Raw genomic sequence first — 18,762 nt, forward strand, 5'->3', positions numbered from 1 at the left:
TTGTTAGTTTTTCCCTTTATGTTTGTTAACACATTATTGACCAGAAATGTATTAATATATCTTTTGTTACGTGAACATTATTGACCAGAGACATTTCAGTATTCACTTACATAACAAATCGCCGGCTACTGGCAATAGTTTCTGCAAAAATCCTCCAGTCAGAAATGTGATAATATTTGCTTTATGTAGTTAGTTGCTCCTATGTTGGATGTGTATTTGTTTACAATTGTTATATCTTATTGGATTGATTCCTTGGTCATTATATAATATCCTTCTTTGTCTCTTGTTATAGTCTGTTTGAAAATCTGTTTTGTCTGGTATACATATTGCTGCCCTAGCTCTCTTTTTGTCTCCATTTGCATGGAATACCATTTTCCATTACCTTAGTTTCTGTGTTTTCAGATCTGAAATGAGTCTCTTGTAGTCAGCGTATAGATAGGTTGTGTTTTTTTATTTATCTGTTCAGCTGTTCTGTGTCTATGGAATACAGCATTTAATCAATTTATTTTTAAAGTAATTACTGATAGGTATATACTTATTGCCATTTTGTTAATTCTTGTCTGATTGTTTTTATAGTTCTTATTTGTTCTTTCTTTTGCTCTTTCCCCCCATCTGATTTGATGATATATTTGGATTGCTTTCTCTTTGGGTGAGTGTGTGTGTGTGTCTGTGTGTGTGTTGTAGGGTTTTCTTTTGATTTGTGGTTACCATGATATTCATAACCATGATGTTCATGGGCTTCCCTGATAGCTCAGTTAGTAAAGAATCTGCCTGCAATGCAGGAGACCCTGGTTCGATTCCTGGGTCTGGAGGATATGCTGGAGAAGGGATAGGCTCCCCATTCCAGTATTATTCTTGGGCTTCCCTTGTGGCTCAGCTGGTAAAGAATCCACCTGTAGTGCAGGAGACCTGGGTTCGATCCCTGGGTTGGGAAGATCCCCTGGAGAAGGGAAAGGCTACCCACTTCAGTATTCTGGCCTGGAGAATTCCATAGACTATATAGTCCATGGGGTTGCAAAGAATCAGATATGACTGAGCAACTTTCACTTTTCATGATGTTCATATATAACAATTACACACACACACATAAATATATATAATATATATTAGTAATAACATGTTATTTTAAGTTGATGATCTTTTAAGTTGAAATGTACTCTTAACAACCGTGCGTTATTCCCCCACATTATGTAGTGTTTTTGATAGCATATTTTATGACTTTTTGTTTTGTATCTGCCTTAACTACTTATTGTGGATATAGATGATTTAGCTGCTTTTGTCTTATACTGTTCCTACTAGCTTTATAAGTGGTTGTGCACTGCTTTTACTGTGTGTTTGCATTTACCAATGAGGTTTTTCCTTTCATAATTTTCATATTTCTAGTTGTGAGGGTTTTTTTTTCCAATTTTTTAAAATCCTGCTTAGAGAAGGCCATTGAACATTTCTTGCAATGCCAGTGTCATGGTGTGAAATTCTTTTAGCTATTGCTTATATGTAAAGTAAAATATTTTTGGTTACAGGCATAGATTTCTTTTCCCTTTCATCACTGAGTATATCATGTCACTTCATTTTGATCTGTGAAATTTCTGCTGGAAAGTCAGCTTAGGGAGTTTCCTTGCACATAACTAATTGCTTTTTTTCTTGCTACTTTTAAGATTCTTTATCTTTAATTTTGCTGTTTTAATTGTAATTTGTCTTGGTCTTTGTCCTGTCTTTGGCAGGAAGGCATGGCAACCCACTCCAGTATTCTTGTCTAGAGAATCCCATGGACAGAGGAACGTGTAAGGGAGAGACCCAGGGAAGCTGAGGATCAAGTTTCATTCTCAATTTTTTTTGGATTTCTGAAAATGCAATTTAATTCATTCCGAATGAAAATTTGGTGGAATGGAAAGAGGGGACGCAGACTGAGAGTCCCAGGACATGAAGTCACGATGAGGCCTTATCTTGAGTAAATGAATCCATACTGTGAGCCTGGTTTCCATATCTCTAAAAGAGGAGTGTTACCTATTCTACCTGCTTCATGGAGTTGTACTAAGATTTCAGCAAGGTTATAGCAGCATTATATATCATTATAGAGTGAGGGGTGTAGTGCTTTTTTCCTGTCCACTCACTCCGTCTACTTTTTGTGTTTAAAAGAAGTTCACAAGAGACACCTACTTTACATGTTAATCTGTTTCCCTAGTTTTTATGCTTTTTGGGGGAGATAATTGAATTACCTGTATTTTTGGTTGTGTTTTTATTTATTTTTGGCTGCTCTGGGTCTTCATTGCAGCACACGGGCCATGTCATTGTGGTGCAAGGGGTTAGTTGCCCTGTGGCATATGGGATCTTAATTCCCTGACCAGTGATCGAACCTGAGTCCCGCGGTGTTAGAAGGCAGATTCTTAACCACAGGACCATCAGGAAAGTCCCACCTGTATTGTTAAGTCCTTGTTTTTTTGCTTTCTGTTGCTACAGGTTTCAGAACTTTCTCAAATACTTTTTTGCTATGAAACTGGCACTGGAGAGCAGGTAGTTTCTATTAATAGTTGGTAGGGTGGGTACTGCCTTGTTTAGAGACTTGTACTGTCTCTTATCGACAGTTCTAGTGTTGGACAAATACTGCTTCTTGAGTAAAAAGGGGGTTATAATAATTATTTATTTTTTTATTGTACCATGTGGTTTGCAGAATCTTAGTTCCCCAACTAGGGATTAAACTCAGCCGTAACCACTGGACTGCCAGGGAATCCCTTGTATTGACTTAAATGCTTATAGCTATCTCGAAAGGTACTGTAATCCCCGTTTCACAGATGAGGAAATCAAGTCACAGGTAGTTACGCATTATAGCTTGTCCAGAGTGACACAGCCACTGGAGGCAGAGCCAGTGTGCTCCTGCCTCTATTAGGGCTGCAACACAGCCTGACTGTTAGAACAAGGAAATGGCATGGGTTGAAAATATTGGGCAGATGTCAGTTGAGGGAAACTAATGAGTTAGCCAGGATGTTGCTTTCCTTTTCTGACCACATTATTGACGCAGTGAGGTGCTAAGGAGTGGGCTTCTAAGCTCACAGGCCTGGTGCAGAGCCATCTCTCCAGTGGGTGTCACCCTCTGGGACCTCCTGGTTGGTCTGGCACCCACTCCTTGTGGAAGCTTTGGAGTGGCTGGCGAGGCCTCACATCCTTGGCGGTGCCAGGGGAAGCCAGGAGCCTGGGGGCGATGTCCCCGGAGCCAGCCTCATTGGCCCCTGTGGCTTTCTGATGAGCCAGTGTTATCTGGGACTCCCACATCATCAGTACTGGGCACCTTGGCTGTTGGAGGTGGAACATGTCCCAGGCAGCTGTAATGAGGTTAAGTAGGGGTTTTTGCGATGCCTGTGTGTACTCTTCTAATAGAGTAAAGAGTCCAGAGCGCAAGGCTTCTCAGATAGGAAAACAAAAATGAGAAGGCAGGTTCACTTGCATCTAAAAATAGCCCTTTGTTAAAATATTTACTTAGAGCTCCTTTAAGAAGCAAGTTTTTCCAATGTGAAATTGTGAAGTAGCTCACTTTATCCATTTGTGAGTGCTGTGCTCTCATAGCTTTTCCACCCTGTGGGCGCGTCCCTGCCGCTCCCTGAATTTACAGTTCCAGGCCTCGCCCATTTGAAGCAGAGATGTGGTCCTGTGGTCTGTAGAAAGTGACATGTGATTCTAGGTAGAAGTGTTTCACAGCCAGTTCTTGGTTCTCCGTGCCATCTTTCCTAACACCGTCTGTGGAGTTGATGATGTCATGAAGCGACGGTGCTTCCGGAGCAACGAGGACTACCAGAAGCCCCTGCTGACCTGTGCTGCACATGCAGCCAGAGCAAGAAGTGTGAGCTGTTGTTCATGCTGCTGGATTTGGGGGTGGTCGTTACTGCCATGAGATGTAGCCTGTTCATGCTAATACAGTCCCTCCAGTTTTGAACTCTTTTATTATATACAAGAAATATATTTAAAAATTTTAAAAATACTGAAGCATAAGTGGTAAATTCTCTACCCCCATCTCCCCTGACATGAACAGTTTCTACCCCCATCATTGCATGCCACCCTGGTGTGTGGGTGCATGGTCCCCTGTGTGGGAGGCAGAAGGTTAAGGTGCTGGGACCATAGCTTTCATTGATAAAAGCAACAAGAGTTGGTTGTGAGATGTAGTGGAAGAGAAGACCAAAAATGCCAGTAACAAAAAATACCTATAAGAAAGATATATACAAAATCTGCAAGAGGAAAATAGCTCTGCCCTAAGAAAGGGCAAGTACAAACTTCTGGTGATGTGTTAGCCACCTCTACCCCAGATCTGGCTTTCTCTAGTGGTGAGCAAGGGCTACTGTGTTGCAGTCCACAGCTTCTCACTGCCATGGCTTCTCTTGTTGCACAGCGTGGGCTCTAGGTGCATGGGCTCAGTAGTTGTGGTGCAGGAGCTTAGTTGCTTTGCAGCACGTGGAATCTTCCTGGACCAGGGATCCAACCCATGTCCCCGGCATTGCCAGGCAGATTCTTGACCACTGGACCACCAGGGAAGTCCAAAGATGGTGTTTCTTTCCCAAATAGATTTAATGCAGTTCTGTTTGGGATCAGTCTGCCTCAGTTTCCCTTTAGGGAAGGCAGAGTGCACGGTCATGAGTAGGTCCTAGGGACACAGATCATCCACAGTTGCAAACAGCAAGCCAGGGACCAGGGACCAGGGACTAGGTGGTAAGCAGAGGGTAGTCAGAGCGGGGAGGCTGCCCTTGAGCTCACCACCTCTCAGGGAGCTGAGGAAGAAGTCTGAGATTTTCAGTATCCTTTTCTAAAGTTGCATGTATTTCAATAAGGACAAAAAAAACCATTAGAAGATCTCTTATAAATATTCCCAGTTAAAAAGACAAATGGTAGAGGAAAATATTTTAATATATATAATGTCAGACAGAGGGGTAATAGCCTTAATATATAATGATTGTAAGAGGAATTAGAATAAACAGCCAAGGAGACCTTGGAGCAAACAGCCTTGAAGCTGAAAGCTGGAGGGAACACAGGGCTGGGGATGTGGACAGGTCTCAGAAGTGGGGAAGCAACTAAACCCATGCCCAAGACAGAGCTGGAAGGTCAGAGGAAGTGGGGAAACACTAGGCCTGTGCTGGAGACTGAGGGCTGGAAGGTCAGAGGTGCACAGTGTTCCTGGGACCTGTTTCAGATGCTCTTGGATCTGATTATCTAAGGGGGGCAGTGCTATGACCAAGTCTCCTTTTGAGGAGACTCAAAGGCTCTCTCTGGCTATATAGCACGCAGGTGGAGGTTGGGGGTGGTTCTGTTTAAGAAGTCTCTTCCAAAGGCCAAGGTATTGATCTCCAGAATGGGGTGGGTTCACCCAGGAGGTGGATGAGACAGTCATTAAGATATGGGAAGGAAATATTGGGACTTCTTATTATGTTCATATTCATATATTAACCACCCAGTTATATGTGTGCATCATTTAATATGTATATATTGAGGGCATGCTTCAGAAATGTTACTGATTGAATGTGTAATCAAAAAAGTTTAGGGCTGCTGGTCTAGGCAAGATACGTGGCTGGCCTGGAGCAGAGAGGCAGCAGGCAAGGGAACTGGAGGTGGACAGATTTGAAATGTTTTGGAAGTGGCGTTGGAAGTGGAGGTAGGGCAAGAAGAAGGGTCAGGAATGACTACTAAGGGTTTGCCATGGGCACAGGTATCTGCTAAGATGGAAAACTGGAGGGGAAGCAGAGCCGGAGGAGAGGGCAGAAGCCCAAGTGTTCGTTTAGCTCTGGACATGTTAGTTTGGTTTGCCTGGGAAACTCCACCTGGAGACACACAAGACACACAGATTGGGAGCTCAGTCCTTTCAGACTTGCATGTTGTTGATCTGACCTGAGTGCTGTCAGGGCAGACCAGGTCATGGAGCAGAACCCTCAGCTCACTGGTGGTTCTTACCCGCTGGGGGTCCGGCGTGGACTCTGCTCTCCGGGGTTGCCGAGGAGCCGGGCTGGCCAGGCCTTCAGCTACACACTCTCTTGCTCTGCCTTGTGGGCTGTTGCTGCTCCTGAAGCATCCACCCAGAAAGGACGTAGTCTCTCCACTCATGTTTCCTGAGCCAAAGCAAGTCACTCGGCCGCCCCTAACTACAAGTGTAAGTCGTGGCCTAGGAAGGCCCAGAGCCGGAGATAACGGTGCTCACGTCTGATGACTGCCTCATAGTTCTGGGCATGAGCTGACAGGCCTTTCTGAGCAGGTGACAGCCGAGGAGCACCGGGCCTGGGTAACACTGAGCTCAGAGCACCGTGACCCACCTCCCTTCCGTGGGACGTGTCCTTGGGGGCCTGGAGTGGAACACTTAAGCTGAACAGGTAGGTCCTGTGACTCTGCTAGGAGAGTGCGCATGGGCTGGGGCCCGAGCGCCTTAGGGTGAGGTGGGTCCGACTCTGAGCTGCCAGGCCCGGGTGGGGTCCACGCTGGGCAGGCTGGCCGCCCCGCCACTGCCCGGTGCCTGAGTTCTGCTTTGCTTCCCTTCTGACGCTGCACACAGAGTTCAGGGTCATTTCTGAAGTGTCAAACTACTGCTCTTAAGCACTAATGTGACAGAGACTCTTTCGGTTCAGCTCAGTGTTCCCCAAATTCGAGACAGAGACCGTGACCGTGCCAAGCTTGTGGGTCTGCTCTGCACAGCAGGCCTCTCAGGTAGATTCCGTTAGAGTTGAAGAGACCGAGACTCAGAGGGTGGATTGGCCCTGGCGTCTGGAATGTGAGGAGGGACAGGCCAGCTCTGTCCCACTTCCACTCGGAGCCCAGGTTTGGGAGTGTGGCAACTTAGACTTCCGGGGTCTCCTGTGGCCTGAGGGGGTGTTTTACTGGAGGGGGCCTTGCTCTGAGTCTTCACCCAGAACTCTGTTCCCTCTGCTGGCAGAGGGATCGGGCAGGTGGTTGGAGCATCTGCCTGGGGAAGATATAGTTGGACTATAAAGAGAGCTGAGCACCAAAGAATTGATGCTTTTGAACTGTGGTGTTGGAGAAGACTCTTGAGAGTCCCTTGGACTACAAGGAGGTCCAACCAGTCCATCCTAAAGGAGATCAGTCCTAAGTGTTCATTGGAAGGACTGATGTTGAAACTGAAACTCCAATACTTTGACCACCTGATGCAAAGAGCTGACTCATTTGAAAAGACCCTGATGCTGGGAAAGATTGAGGGCAGGTGGAGAACGGGACGAAAGAGGATGAGATGGTTGAATGGCATCACCAACTCGATGGACATGAGTTTGCGTAAACTCCGGGAGTTGGTGATGGACAGGGAAGCGTGGCATGCTGCAGTCCATGGGGTGGCAAAGAGTCAGACATGACTGAGTGACTGAACTGAACTGAAAAATTGGTCAGGTGTTCCCTGGGCTTTCCTGGTGGCTCAGACAGCGAAGAACCTGGCTGCCAATGCAGGAGGCCAGGCTTTGATCCCTGGGTCTGGAAGATCCCCTGGAGAAGGGAATGGCTACCCACCCCAGTATTCTTGCCTGGAGAATTCCATGGACAGAGAAGGCTGGTAGGCTACAGTCCGTGGGTTCGCAAAGAGTCAGGACTGAGAAGCTAACACTTTCACTTTCAAAGATTGGTCAATCCCAGGATGTCAGAGGGAAGGTTGTGTTCTTAATTTCTAGGAGCACCTCTTGGAGCAGCAGGGGGTGGGGATGTGTTAATCTCTTCATTCTTACAGCCATTCACATGTGGGCAGGGTCAGATTATCTCTCTGTAAGTTAAACAAAGGCATTTTTTGTTTAATTGTAAGGCAGAGAGGTAGAGTTCCCTGAGGCAAGCCATTATATATTTGGTTATAATACCAAAAACAGCAGAAAGCAAAGATTAAAGTCAAAGAAAAAGATCCATCATGGAGTCAGAATTGGCTCTTTCCTGCATCAGGTAGAAAATTAGAAATGTTAGGATGGTTGTAACCAGACTTTGAAGGAAAACCAAAGAATTGAGAGTTTGGTAAAGACTGATAAAATGTGCAAGAGGGCAGGATCTAGGCCAGTTTACAGACAGATCATAAAAGGTCAAAGATAATGAACAGGACTAGAATCCGAATAACCCACTAGGGTGTTAGTTTTCTGTTGAAACATTAAATTTCTTTGTACAGTCATGTCTTTGATCAAAGGTACTCAGATTCAGACTTTTTTTTAAGTTGGCCTAATCATTTACACAGGTGCATCAAGAGTACCAGCTGACCACATAAGCTTCTTAAAAGTTTCCTCTGCTAGAACATTTCATAAGGAATCTCAGATTAGACTTTTAAGTCTTTTGAAGCTAGAAAGCCAAGCCAAGATCAGTATCAGTTCAGTCACTCAGTCATGTCCGACTCTGCGACCCCATGGACTGCAGCACGCCAGGCTTCCCTGTCCATCACCAACTCCCACAGCTTGCTCAGACTCATGTCCATCGAGTCGGTGATGCCATCCAACCGTCTCATCCTCTGTCATCCCCTTCTCCTCCTGCCTTCAATCTTTCCCAGCATCAGGTCTTTTCCAGTGAGTCAGTCCTCCGCATCAGGTGGCCAAAGTATTGGAGCTTCAGCTTCAGCCTCAGTCCTTCCAGTGAATATTCAGCGTTGATTTCCTTTAGAATCAACTAGTTTGATCTCCTTGCAGTCCGAGGGACTCTCAAGAGTCTTCTGCAACACCGCAGTTCAAAAGCATCAATTCTTCAATGCTCAGCCTTCTTTATGGTCCAGATCTCACATCCATACAGGGCTACTGGAAAAGCCATAGTTTTGACCATACAGAACTTTGTCTCTGCAGTACATACAGAAAAGTGAAAGTGAAGTCGCTCAGTCGTGTCCAACTCTGTGACCCCATTGACTATAGCCTACCAGGCTTCTCCATCCATGGGATTTTCCAGGCAAGAGTACTGGAGTGGGTTGCCATTTCCTTCTCCAGAGTATCTTCCCTACCCAGGGATTGAACCTGGGTCTCCTGCATGGTGGGCAAATGCTTTACCATCTGAGCCACCAGGGAAGTCATAGTGCATACAGATTCTGAACTAAAAGATATCCCTTGAGGCGGAACCAGGACCCTGCCCCAAGGCTGCACTATTCTTAACTGCCCCTCCTTTGTTTCTGCTTTGGCTCCATTCCCTGATTAGGAACTGTCTGAATCTGCCCTTTGGAAATCAGAGAAAGCCACGGAGAAGGCAATGGCAACCCACTCCAGTACTCTTGCCTGGAAAATCCCATGGACTGAGGAGCCTGGTGGGCTGCAGTCCATGGGGTCGCTAAGAGTTGGACACGACTGAGCGACTTCGCTTTCACTTTTCACTTTCATGCATTAGAAAAGGAAATGGCAACCCACTCCAGTATTCTTGCCTGGAGAATCCCAGGGACGGGGGAGCCTGGTGGGCTGCCGTCTATGGGGTCGCACAGAGTCGGACACGACTGAAGCGACTTAGCAGCAGCAAAGAGGCTGAGTGAAGCCTTTTTCCTAGGAACGGAAGATGCAGAAAGGCTTTTGTGTCCCGGAGGGCCCTCTAAGGTCCTGTGAGTTTCAACTATTGTTGAAAAATCCATTCCTACAATTTCTATTTCACTTATATCAACCTAACACATTGGTTTGTAACAGTTATACTTGGATTGTTCATGAAATTGCCATAAGCTAACCATTGTCAAAACTCAACATTCAGAAAACAAAGATCATGGCATCTGGTCCCATCACTTCATGGCAAATAGATGGGGAAACAGTGGAAACAGTGTCAGACTTTTATTTTTGGGGGCTCCAAAATCACTGCAAATGGTGACTGCAGCCATGAAATTAAAAGACGCTTACTCCTTGGAAGAAAAGTTGTGACCAACCTAGATAGCGTATTGAAAAGCAGAGACATTACTTTGTCCGTCTAGTCAAGGCTATGGTTTTTCCAGTGGTCATGTATTGATGTGAGAGTTGGACTGTGAAGAAAGCTGAGTGCTGAAGAATTGATTCTTTTGAACTGTGGTGTTTGGGAAGACTCTTGAGAGTCCCTTGGACTGCAAGGAGATCCAACCAGTCCATTCTGAAGGAGATCAGCTGGGTTTTCTTTGGAAGGAATGATGCTAAAGCTGAAACTCCAGAACTTTGGCCACCTTATGCGAAGAGTTGACTTACTGGAAAAGACTCTGATGCTGAGAGGGGTTGGGGGTAGGCAGGAGGAGAAGGGGACGACAGAAGATGAGATGGCTGGATGGCATCACTGACTTGATGGACGTTGAGTTTGAGTGAACTACGGGAGTTGGTGATGGACAGGGAGGCCTGGCGTGCTTCGATTCATGGGGTCGCAAAGAGTCAGACATGACTGAGGGACTGAACTGAGCTGTTGTCAGGTTATTTCCCTATTTATTGTTTTTATAACACATGTGTTAGGCAGATATCAAAAAAATTAGAAAGTAAAAAACCTTAGGAAGTTAAATTCATTTTTTAATTGTTTTATTGCTTTGCTTGATATAAATGAAATAATGGATTTCAAGCAATTTCACTGCAGATCTACTTGTACTTTTAGGTTGAATTTATAATTTTAAAGATCTGTTAATAGTAGATTATATTAGGTTGTTATTCTGCCTGGGTTTATTTGTCAAATAATGTGTGCTCATGTTATACTTAATGCTAATAACTCAGGGTGAAGATGTGCACTGCAGATGGGACTTGAACTCCAGTGAGGGAATCAGACTCAGTCAAGAGCCACTCTCTTTTCCCTGAGATCACACACTTGGTGTCAGGACTTAATGAAGCCCTGGTTCTTTATGTCTCTTTGCAGAAAGAATTCAGTGAGAGACAAAGTGATAGGTAAGAAGTGATTTAACTTAGAGAGAAACACACTTCTCAGAGTGTGGGCCATCAAGAGGCCCCAAAATATAATTTGGTTTTTGTGGGCCGGGTAAACTCATAGGCTAATGGAGGGGAAGCTAACAAAACTGAAGCTCCAGTACTTTGGCCACCTGTTGCAAAGAGCTGACTCATTGGAAAAGACCCTGATATTGGGAAAGATTGAGGGCAGGAGGAGAAGGGAGTGACAGAGGATGAGATAGTTGGATGGCATCACTGGCTCAATGGACACGATTTTGAGCAAACTCTGGGAGATGGTGTAGGACAGGGAGGCCTGGTGTGCTGCAGTCCATGGGGTTGCAGAGTCACAGGACTGACTCAGAGCAACTGAACAACAACAGTGAAGGGGAGGATTATTCCAGTTATTTCAGGGAAGGGGTGCGGATTTCCGTGAATTGGGCCACCACCCACTTTTGCCCTTGTTGGTCAGCCACAGAAGTATCCTGGTGCTGGTTGGTGTGTCATTTGGCTAATGCATTACAATGAGCCTATAATGAGGCTCAAGGTCTACTGAAAGTTGAATCTCCTACTATCTTGGATCTACTTGGTTCTAACCAGTTTTGTCATGTCCTATGGCCTTGTCATTCTTTTAAAGGTTGTGCCCTGCCCCCTTCCCTCCATTTCAAGAGGACAACTGCTTTTATTAAAGTGACACTACTAAACTGATTTTATTTGTACATGAACTTGAAAAATATTTGGGTTCTTATATGTCTGGGAGTTTTAGGAATATTTAATTTAGCACTTATTTCTCTTGAAGTCATTTGGAGCAGAGCTCCTTTAAGGGATTTTGTAAATTAATTTGGTAATACCACCCAGGGCTAGGAAAACATCACAAATACTGTGGCCCCTTGAACAACAAGGGTCTGAATAGTGTGGGTCCCCTTGCACATGGACTGGTTTTTTTCACCAAAGATGCGCCACAGTAGCACGTGATCCACAGTTAGTTGAATCTGTAGATGTGGAATAGCAAAAATGGAGGACCAGCTCTGAGTTACACTCACATTTTCAATTGCATGGAGGGTTGGCACCCCATGCTCTTCACTTTTCAAGGATCAACTGTAGGTTACACACACACACACACACACACGTTACTGCACTTGTCCTAACAGCTGAGCCACCAGTCAGCATAACCGTAGTCAAACCAAGCTCACCAGCTTAGGTAACATAAGAGTTGGTTCTCGTCTTTGCCCTGCTTTAATTGTCTTTTTATCTGGATTTAGTTTGGGCCAAATGGAACAATTTAAGATTACCTGCCCAAGATGAGGGCTAGTGCTTTTGTACAATATTTAACTTTTAAGATTTTCATTTCCCATAATGTGTAATCTGTGGAGGCAATGGTCTAAGTTTCTGGTGAGGGACTTCTTAAAAATACCAAGCAGCAGTCTGGGTGTTTCCATAGCTCAGCTGAGGGGGTAAAGTACCCAGCTTGTTTCCCATGTGTCATTTTTTCCTTTTCATCCTCAGATAGAGGCTGTGTGAGGTCCCTGAGTCCCTTAACAGCCCCCCCAGGGAGGCAGAGTCCTAAAACTCTAGTGCCTGTAGGAAGGTGGGGAAAGGCCTGGCAGGATGGACAGAGAAGTCAGTAGAAAGGTCAGTCTCGCGTGCAGTCCTGTCTGGAGTGCCTTCTGAGGAGACAGCTTGGGATTTCCAGACAGAAGGTAGAGTTAGCAGGTCAGTGGATGGAAACAGTTGAGATATCAAGGGTAGGAGGGCTCTTGCAAAGGCAGGTCAGTGGATGAGATACCAAGATGGGGGATGACTTAACAGAATTCTTACTAAAGCAGGTCAAAGTCAAGGCACAGAGGAAGAGAGGGCTCAGTTCTTGGTAAAAGCTGAGAAACTAAGTGAATATCTAATGACTGCATAAAATGGTACAAGTCCAGTGGTGTCGAATTCTTAGCTGTCAACAAAAATGAAAAAGGGCTTGAGTATTTTTCACTGTGTGATTTTTGGCATATAACCCTGAAAAATTGGTAATGCTAGTAAACTTCCATTCCCTTTTACTGATGTGAATAAGTTCTCAATATTTATATTTTTCAAAAACCAAAAAAACAGAACTAGAATTAATATTCAGTTCAGTTCAGTTCAGTCGCTCAGTCATGTCCAACTCTTTGAGACCCCATGGACTACAGCACACCAGGCCTCCCTGTCCATCACCAACTCCCAGAGTTTACTCAGACTCATGCCCATTGAGTCGGTGATATTATCCAACTATCTCATCCTCTGTCATCCCCTTTTCCTCTTGCCTTAATTAATGTTAACCCTTCCCTTTTCTACATCAATAAGTAATATATAGAGAGACATGATGCATTTGGGAAAGTAGTGGAATCCATTTCATTTAGAGATGCGTTTTCAGTAAAAGTTTACTTTCCATGCTTAATAATGACTTACCAAAAATGAAACGTTTGTCATTTTGATTCATGTGTATGGTAATAATCATAACTCAATCCAGAAGAAAATGACTTGAATGTAGAATAGCCTTACTGCTGCAGATACATAGTTTTTTGAAATTTCTATTTATATACGTATTTCTTGTTCAAGAGGGGTATGACAGCTAGTGAGTGGCAGACTGGATATTGGCCCAGATCACCTTAACTCCACAGCCTTCCGTTTAACCACCACATCGTATGCCTTTTGTTAGTGAAAGTGTAGACTGCGCATGGACTTCTAAGTGTCCTTTTAATATGTATTTATTTCTTTGGCTGTGTCAGGTCTTAGTTGCATCATGCAGGATCTTTTCTTGTGGCGTGCAGGCTCAGTAGCTGTGGTGTGGGTGCTCCAGAGCTCACGGGCTCAGTTGCTGCAGCCAACATATGGGCACTCTAGTTTTGGCATGCGTGGGTTTAGTTGCTCCACAGCATTTTAGTTCCCCAACCAGGGATGGAACCCACAGTCCCTCTTGCAAGGCGAATTCTTAACCACTGGACCACTGGGGAAGTCCCAAGATGCCCTTTTAAACTTCTCCTGCGTCATCTGGCTAACTCCTATATTCCCGACTTAGTGTTTCCACCAGTGGCCCTGCCCTGGCAGCCCGGACTAGGTCAGGTCACCCTGTGCAGGTGTGCTGGCACAGGCTTTCGTCTGCCCTGCTGAGCTGAGAGCACAGCACAGAGGCAGATGCATCCTTTTCTGCCCTTATTGTCCATTGCCCAAGGAGCACCTGGTGCTCAGTAACAACTGGAGGATGAGCCAGGTGATTGAGTGAAAGGATTACATTGTCAAATACATGTATTTGTCATCAGCTGTACTGAAGTATTACTTACATCAGTCCACTTTGCTGAGTGTTGATTTACTGCAAGAGTTGCCTCATACCGCTTGTAATCTCTTCTTCCCTCTATCCCAGCCCTGGATATTACTATTCTGCTGTTTTGCGTATTGTTGTTGTTGAGTCACTTAGTCACATCCAACTTTCTGTGACCGTTTAAGCCTCAGTATGCCAGGCTTCCCTGTCTTCTGTAATTTTGCCTTTTCTGGAATTTTTGACAAATGGGATTATAGAGTGTGTAGTCTTTTGTGTCTCTCTTATTTAATTTAGCCGGATGCTTTTATAGCCTTCTGTATTGTTGCATGTGATGAGTTCACATACCTAGAACTGATGAGTTCTAGGTATATTTTTTAAACCACCTTGAATACTTTTTTGAAATAGCGCAGATATAAGTAGCCCCATTGAAGTTGAACCTTGATGTCAGAGAGATTTCGTGGTAGCACTGTTTGCCTTTTTCCCTTTCGATCTCTCATGGGGTTCCGGGAGCTTTTCAGGTGCTATGTGATGTGTCATATTGCAGCAGAGTGAACGCAGAAGCATGTACTGCAACCCATCTGTCTTATGCTAAGCTGTTGGTCTTGAAATTTGTAAAAATCTCCTCACTAAAATTTTTCCTTTTGGAAAATTTAATCTTTTTAAATAAGAGATGTTAATTATATTAACTTGTCATGGGTTGTTTATTATTATTGAATGACTTAATATAATATTTAAATTTTTCTTTAATGTCTCATAAAACAAATAGTGATAAACACAAATCATATGAAGGTCTTTTGGGCCCTCAGTTTTTCAGTTGTCGAGAGGCCCATGGTCCAAGTTTGAGGATCTCTGGGCTAGAGAGGGTTTTGAGACCTGGCCTGATGACCTGGCCTGAGGCTTCCAGAGCAGGGGCCTCTGGAAGGTATGCAGGCAGAAATATGAGAACATGGAGTCATGGCCACTGTCCTGTCCTCGGCCCCCTGCCCCCTCCTGGGATCTGGTTTGACAGGTTCTGTGCGTAGGTGCTTCCTCTGCTGGGGAGCCCATGCCCGCTTGCAGGAGGGGAATCAGAGGCCCAGAGGCAGCCTCTCGCCCGAGGGGAGATTGCAGCCTTAGTCTGACATGAGGTTGGGCACTTTCTGAAGATCTGAAGGATCCCAGGGCTCCCATAGGAAATCAGCAGGACTGTTTCTTTGGCTTTCAGGAAACAAATTTTACCCTTCTGGTAGAGTTCTGAGCAAATGACAAGGCACATGCAGGTGGGAGGCTGCTCTCGTCCTCGGTGATAATCTTGTTGGGCACAGCAGGTTTGGGTCTTGGTGAGTGATTTTTGATGATACTGTTACTCAACTGTAGTGGACTCATTCCTGTGCACTGCTTTTCTCTTTCAGGCGAAAGGGCCTGTGCTTCCGACTGAGGAAGATACTCTTCTTTGTCCTGGGATTGTATGTGGCCATTCCGTTTCTCATCAAACTATGTCCTGGGATACAGGCTAAACTGATTTTCTTGAATTTTGGTAAGTGCTGTGTGTCCATTTTCAATTTTAGTAAGAATTCATGTTCATAGTGATTTATGTATTTATATCTTTACCACTCAGCTCAGGAAGTAGGGTTTCCCTGGTGGCTCACTTGGTAAAGAATCTACCTGCAATGCAGGAGACACCGGTTCAATTCCTGAGTCGGGAAGATCCACTGGAGAAGGGATAGGCTACTCACTCCAGTATCCTTGGGCTTCCTTGGTGGCTCAGATGGTAAAGAATCCACCCGCAATGCAAGAGACTTGGGTTCGATCCCTGGATTGGGAAGATCCCCTGGAGAAGGGAAAGGCTACCCACTCCAGTATTCTGGCCTAGGGAATTCCGTGGACTGTATAGTCCATGGGGTCACAAAGAGTTGGACACGACTGAGCAACATTCACTTTCAGGAAGCAGAGCCTTTCTACTGTCCAGAAGGTTCCCTGTGCCCCGTCCCAGTTAAGGGGTGTTTGTAACGAGGGCATTTCTCTCAGGGCTGGCATTTGTGTGCATAGATGACGGCTGCATGGCTGGGGGTCTTCCTTCACCAACATGGTCTACCCACGTTGATATACCCACGTGGTATACCCAGTGTTGATGACATGTAGAGTCTTCTGAAGCTGTCATATTGGGGGTAATCTGTCTGTAATGCAGTCTAGGAGGTTAGCTGTCCTTGGAAAAGGTGATCACTGAAATTGTAGTGACTGAAAAAATAATCTGGTCTTTTTTCTTTAAAGCACACAGACACAAATCTGGTCTTTTTTCTTTAAAACACACACACACCCCTACATCTTATTTTCTCCCCTTAAAAAACCCTAGCATGCTGCTTTGGTTTCTATGGAATTGTATGCTGGCTTTAGAGGTGAGGTTTAGAGGTTAGATTACAATCCCCTTCAGTTAACTTGGACCTGGTGTGTTCCAAAGTTGTTTTTTTGTTTTTGTTTTTTATGCTATATGTTTACTTTTGGACAAGTGGGAGGAAAAAGGGTGGAAGTATCTGGTTTATGAAGTGGAAAGTGTATAGTTGCCGGGAATAATCATTATAAGCAACATCTTTTTGCACCCACAAGATGAGGCCAGGAGGGAAGAGACCGCTCCTGCAGAGTTGGGGGTCGGCAGATAGAACCTGGTGCTTGGCACACAGCAGTGCCCCGTGAGTGATGGCCTTGCTGTTGGGTGTAGGGAGTATTTGGGGCAGGTGAAGCGGTCTCTGTGTTCTTGCAGCTGTGCCAGTTTGCGAAGAGTGGGTTTGGACTTGTGTGTGTGGGAACCAGAGGCTTGGGAAACCATGCTGGTGCTCTGAGGTGGCACGGGAGCTGGTGAAGGAGGGGAGAGGAGAGGACAGACTGGAGGTATTGAGGTGTCCTGTGTGATGACTGGCCTGGGGCAGCGGGGCGGGGTGGGCGGCCCCTCCCCTTAAGTAACACCAGTGTTGCAGGCTCTGCAGGGCACTGGGACATATGAGTTTAGGGTGTTAAGTCTGCAGTAGACTTGATCACAGAAAAGCGGATGTCACTGCTGAAAAGGAATTTGTGCTCTAGAGAGGAGCAGGATGGGACTTCCCTGGCTGCCTGGTGGTTAAGACTCTGCACTTCCAATGTAGGGGCCTGGGTTCCATCCCTGGTCCAGGAACTAAGATCCCACGCGCGGCCTGGGGCAGCCAAGAAATCAAGAGGAGCCAGAGGAGGACTAGGAACAGAGATAGTAAAGTGGATAATAAAATGCAATGAATATAAAAGAGGTTTTTATTTGGGTGTCTGAAAGTAAGTGTAAAACGCATGTCAGTGCACTAAGAAAGGTTTCATTTTTCTAACAGAAACATCTCTGAGTTTTCATTGCTTGTGAGAAGCCCGAACTTGGAAAGAGCTCACAACATACTAAAATCAAAAAAGTTCTGTTTTTCTGACTATAATGTCCCTTAGGTATCCAGTCAGCCTTTCGTGGAAGAGAGTCTGGGTTACATGCAAACATGAGGCCACAGGCTGCGTTTCCTGATAGCAGATCTTGGAGTCAGCCCTGCCCAGCTCTCCCACAGGGCAGGCCTCTGGGCACCTCCAGGCACCTTGGGCAGGTGTCTTGGCAGCCAGTGGCCTGCTGCCCTCTGGGCTGCTCCACTGTGGGTCCCAGCAGCTCTCTGAGTTGAGCTGATTTTCTTCAGCTCCGTCACTGGGGTCCCTTTAGATGTACCTCATGCATTTTACACTGTTGATTTCCTAATGAAATGGCAGGATGTTCCTGGATCTCCTGTTCAGGCTCGGGGCACAGAAGAGAAGGGGTTGGCAGGGCTGCCCTGCACCCCCGCAGAGAGGCGCCTGTCCCCACCTGCTTGTTTCCCTCTGCCTGCTGTGTGGGGGCGTAGCCGTCAGGGCCCCTGCCCTCCCCTGTGGAGGTGGGGTCGCATGGGCAGTAACGTGGTAGTTTCACTTCACGCTGCTGGAGGGCCTGTGTGTTCTGGAGCACCTTCCTTCTTCTCAGGGTGTGAATCGTGAGCTGTGGGTTTCTATCTGGACGTTGAAGGAAGTGGAACCATCTTTTGAGCTCCGAAACATGATTAAAGTATTAAGTTCGTAACAAATCTATCTGAAACTAAATCTATAAATTAGATAAATAAGCATTAGACAAAGCATAGCATCTATGATTTAAGGCATTATTCTCCTTTAAATATATTTTTCATAAACAAAAAAATAGATGACTTTCTTAAAAACCAAAGATTAACTGAAAAGCTCTGAATGGCATGAAGAAGAAAAGGAAACTTTTCTTGCTGAGAGAAAATTGCTGTCACATTGTGGCCTGTTTCCTGTTGGCCTTTTGTGTGTGTGTCTGTACACGTAAACGTAAATATACATGCTTTTCAATACCCACAGCCCCCAGCAGTGTCAGGGTGATACCAGCCGGTTCTCGCAGTCTTTGCCCTGGAATCCAGAACTGTCTTCTGGCGGGAAGGAGTGTTTCAATTCAGAGGCTGGTGTAGAAATGCTCTTCTCTGCACACTGCTCTGGGCCTTTTTTTTGAGATTAGAGTTAATATCTGAATTACTTTGTTGTTAATGCAACAGCCTGTCCACTACAGCTTTCAAGGGATGGCCATCCTTCATCCTCCTCTCTTTCCTTCCTCTTAGCCATTCTGGTGACCCCTGATCCCTTTCCTTATCTCTTCCTTCTTTGGGAGCCCAGAGTCCATGGAGGCAGCTG

At 45.4% G+C, this 18,762-nt stretch overlaps 1 protein-coding gene and 1 non-coding gene across 3 annotated transcripts in view; one reads left to right on the forward strand and one right to left on the reverse strand.

The window, feature by feature from the left end:
• ABHD12 (abhydrolase domain containing 12, lysophospholipase) overlaps window positions 1–18,762 on the forward strand; it is a 53,491-nt gene that overhangs the window by 14,469 nt on the left and 20,260 nt on the right. For both annotated transcript variants that reach the window (XM_025264117.3, XM_025264118.3), the window contains exon 2: window positions 15,450–15,574. In XM_025264117.3, the coding sequence (XP_025119902.1) occupies window positions 15,450–15,574 (125 nt within the window). The remainder of the gene's footprint in view (window positions 1–15,449; window positions 15,575–18,762) is intronic.
• TRNAG-ACC lies at window positions 8,913–8,984 on the reverse strand. Its single transcript has one exon. It is a non-coding gene; the product is annotated as a tRNA-Gly (tRNA).

The sequence above is a fragment of the Bubalus bubalis genome, chromosome 14 (assembly GCF_019923935.1).
Source record: "Bubalus bubalis isolate 160015118507 breed Murrah chromosome 14, NDDB_SH_1, whole genome shotgun sequence".
Classification (NCBI taxonomy): Eukaryota; Metazoa; Chordata; class Mammalia; order Artiodactyla; family Bovidae; genus Bubalus; species Bubalus bubalis.